Here is a 4,237-nt window from a genome sequence, read left to right as displayed (position 1 = left end):
AAAAGATGCTGTGATTCATTTCTGGTATGTAAAGTTTTAAATTTTATTCAAAGTAGAATGAATGAGTTATACATAGAAATTTGATTTTATAAGTTGTTTCTGCCATAGCGAAAACAATACTCTCTGAAGCAGACTCTTTGAGAGACTTGAATCCATCTTATAACTATTGCGAAAGCACACAACATTTCGTCAGATTTCGTATAGCTTGGATTTAATTTTTCAAAAAAATTCTMAAAAMATCCTYTTTTTTCGGATGTTTAAGTATATTCCATCTAGTAAAACAATTCATGATAGTGGAATATTGCATGTTCTCGTAGTGGCTGGTTTGAAATACCAAATCACTCACTATGTCTTCTGCGATCAAGCAAGCTAAATGTGCTGTAAAGTGTTTTTTTGAAACCCGCCAAACATAACCTGATAAACCTTGGTTGCCGGAAAACTCACATAGTGGAGATGATTTCATTATTCGGGTGGCTCTATATTTTCAATATCAAAACTACTGTCTTTTAAAGCTGCATGAGGAAATAAATTGGACAACGGCAACTATGTCGTCCTCGGAATCAAACGTGCCGGWAATGGAATGAGCCGAATCTTTGCTATCGCCCTCAGTTGATTCAAAGTCGGAGAGGATTTCAGCCCAATCCAATCTCAGTACTTCAAATTCGTTAAAGATTTCCTCATCATTCAGGTTTTTCATCGTTTGTCTATATTATCTCTTCACAAAATAAATAAAATATTTGGTTAACTCTCCGCAGTTACCCCATGGATGCGCCCCTGTATAGAGCTTTTGTGGCTCGATTCAAAAAGTATCAAATATTAGGTTGTCAAATATCTTCCACCTTTTTTTTTTTTTGAATTTCGCGGCTATGTATAAAGCGTTAGAGAGCTCGTATCTCGCAACGCTATACGTGGTTTGAAAGGTCTTGACATAACCTATACAACGACGGTATGCACTACTTTGGATATTGCGTTCAACAGTTATAGACGAGTAAACGTGGAGTTCACTAACGGCTAAATTCGCGCTATTTTAAAGTTTTCCTTCGTTAAAGGAAAATCTGCTGGAGAAAGGTTCCGTTAGATTTATTTTGGGGATGGTAATCTATCACTTCGAACTGCGCAGGAATGGTTTCACCATGGATAAGCCAGCCGGCGGAATACCTGTGACCACGCATACCGATCAAATCATGGAAAACATCGAGTTAGACATCGTTCAGAAGATGGGAGTTAGTTACTAAACCATTTTATGGATAGATCAAAAACGCCWGTGATATGCTGCTGAAAAGGAACGAACCCRACCCATTTTTGAAGCGGATGGTAACTGGCGCCRAGAAATGAATCACATACGACAATATCAAGCAAAGACGGTCGTGGTCCAAGGCCGATGAATCGTCCCAAAMGCCAAGTTGGGATTGACGGCCAGGAAGATTTTACTGTATTTTTTGGGGATTAGAAGGAAATAATCTACTATGAACTGCTTCCTAATGGCCAGACGCTTAATGTAACCATCTTTTGCGAACAACTAAACCGCTTGAATCAGATCAACTGGAAGGGTGTAGTGTTCCAGCAGGACAACGCCAGACCACACACTTCGTTGATGAGTAGACAGAAGCGGCGGGAGCTCGGATGGGAGGTTTTATCGCATACACCATATAGCCCGGAGATAGCTCCAAGAGATTACCACCTGTTTCTGTCCATGGCAAACGCCCTTGTTGGTGTAAAGTTGAACTCAAAAGAGGCTTGTGAAAAATGGCTGTCGCAAATAAGGAGGGGTGCTTTTACGAGGAGGGTATTATGAAGTTGAGGTCTAGATGGAAACAGATTATTGAACGAAACGGTTCATATTTGAACTATGTAAATCGGATTACTGTCACACTTTTTATAAAGGATAGAATAAAGAGCAAAAAAGCGGAAGAGAGATAATTTTTCAAATTTGGACAATTTTTGGTCATAAGAGGCGTACTTTAAAGGAACTATTTGTAGATAGTTTTATAGCGATGTATTTACTCGTGATTTGTATACTGGAAAGTGAAAGAAATAAATCTGATTTCAAAACTTTTTGCACTGTGATAAGGGAATATCAGGATAAAGTTATGTTCTGAATTTGGTTGAAATATTTTGAATTGAATCGKAGTTATGTAATTTTATTTCAATGTGGACGGTGACACGCTCGAGGTSCAATTTTGATATCGGCTCCCATAAAGTCTCTTTGTACCAACTAACATTTTGTATCTTAATGAGGAGCTTAGTTATGACAATTCATAGATTTTTGATTATTTGCGTTTCGTGRGCGTGAGAATGTTTCGATACCAACCCTTTTATGGTGTTAAGAAACATGTGCAAATAGCGAATATGTCTGCTGCAACATGTTGCCAGCAACATAAACGTTATCAACACGCTGAGAGCTGTTGTGAGTGACTGATAAAAGCAAACAAACTCGAACGCTCTTCAGTCGCTGCCGGCGACGGTCAATACTCAATTATACTGTGTGTTTTTTATAGCGCAAGCAACGCAAACGGTAAGCATAAAAACAACAAAAAAGCTAAGCAAACTGAAATGAGAAATTGGAGACAACAAAAACGAAGCAACACTTTAATGAGCATGCGGCGAACCAACGGAAAAGACAGCGATCGCGTGCATTAGCATATTCCGATCGATACTCGCGATCAGCGACGCGACGCTGCGGTGGGCCATTTCGCGCTTTGCGATCATCGTCGGTGTCGYCGTTGTCGTCAGTGCGTCGTCTCCACTGCGTTTTGTGCGCTTAATTTCACTCTTCTTTTTTTCAACCACACACTTTTCAGTGGAATTGATTTGTTGGGTGATATAAAAGCGTACGACAGCCGCGTACGGCCAACCATAAGACGCCTTCAAGTCTAGCTGACTGGACACGAACGACGAGAGTGGATATTGGAATTACATTGTCTGTCTTCGTTGCGTTCGAATAAATTTCTGGCGAATAAAAATTTATTAAATTACTGAATTGTGAGCAAAATTTGAAAATTATTTTTTTTTTGAAAGAAATTTATCAAAACTGGTGAAAGAATTAAAAAACAAGTTTTGAAAACCAAAATTAAAAGTGTGTTCAAAATTAAAAAAAGAAGCCGAAGCAGCAAAAGCAAAATTGATCTTACGAGTATTTATTTTGTGAACCTTTGTCTTTAAGTGTTAAGAAGAAAGTCTTATAGCGCAGTGTGCTGTAATCACTCACAATAAAGCTAAAAAGTGTTAGTTGACTTGCAAAAGAAAAATTAACTCCGTAAAAGTGTTAAAAGTCGGCGTTGGAGGCGTGCGGAAAAACTAAAAAAAAAAAAACGACAAAAAGAAACTTGTGGAGAAAGCAGCAGCAAAAGTGTTTGACAACAAGCAGTGAAGCTTGATTTTTATAATAATAAGAAGAAACAGCAGCACATAAAATATATTCGTAATGGAAATATTGCCGCAAAAATATCTGCTACATGCAGCGCTATTGCTGGTGTCTTGCAGCGTGGCCTTGGCATGTCGCGGGCAATTATTGGGTAAGTAAGCAAATCCCTATAAGGCATGAAAAATATGGGTGTTGCATGCTAGGATATGCTGAAAAATAGCTTATACTTTATATTTTCAGCATAAAAATGAGTTTGAAATTTTTTTTTACAAAAATTAGTTATTTAAAAAGTTTTTAAGATTTAACTCTAATTTTAATTTAATTAATTTTTTCATTTTATTTTTGCATGATATTTTTGTAGACCTGCAAGTTTTAGACAAAACTACTAGTTTTCAGATTTATAATGATTTTTTTCATTCATTCATTAAATTCTTAAGAAAAAAATTGCTTTCAAATATTCACATCTTGACCGTTAATATCTTTTAAAGTGTTGCGTTTATAAAAAATTATTCGAACTCTTTTCAAGCATTTAATTTTCTACAATAGCTACGAAACGAATTATTTTTTCATGTAGAAGTAAGCGAGATTTAAATTTTCTTAGCTGATAATAAGGAAAAAATAGGAAACTGCAACGGGGGGAAACTTCTCATTACAATTAAGTTTTCATGCTTGGAGAGACTTTTCAAGAGGTGTCTGAAAATCGAGGTATCAGAGTACCAAGCGACAAGATATACATAAACTAGTTAAAACTAGTAGTATAAAACTAGTTTTCGGGGAAACAGCTGTTAATCTCATCTTCCATCCGAATCAACTAAAAAGTGAAAATTGATTTTTTGACACCTAAGCCTAGACCGGGTCACATATATTTTTTTT

General features: G+C 36.7%; 1 protein-coding gene across 2 annotated transcripts in view; it reads left to right on the top strand.

Moving 5' to 3' along the window:
* Positions 1 to 3,075: 3,075 nt before the first annotated feature.
* LOC108967622 (venom allergen 5) overlaps positions 3,076 to 4,237 on the top strand; it is a 31,281-nt gene continuing 30,119 nt past the window's right edge. For both annotated transcript variants that reach the window (XM_018931172.1, XM_018931173.1), the window contains exon 1: positions 3,076 to 3,515. In XM_018931172.1, the coding sequence (XP_018786717.1) occupies positions 3,425 to 3,515 (91 nt within the window). In that variant the 5' untranslated portion in view covers positions 3,076 to 3,424. The remainder of the gene's footprint in view (positions 3,516 to 4,237) is intronic.

Source organism: Bactrocera latifrons, unplaced genomic scaffold (genome assembly GCF_001853355.1).
Source record: "Bactrocera latifrons isolate USDA-ARS-PBARC rearing strain unplaced genomic scaffold, ASM185335v1 scaffold_192, whole genome shotgun sequence".
Taxonomy (NCBI): Eukaryota; Metazoa; Arthropoda; class Insecta; order Diptera; family Tephritidae; genus Bactrocera; species Bactrocera latifrons.
Note: the sequence above shows the minus strand (reverse complement) of the source record. Positions and strands in the feature narration are given on the sequence as shown.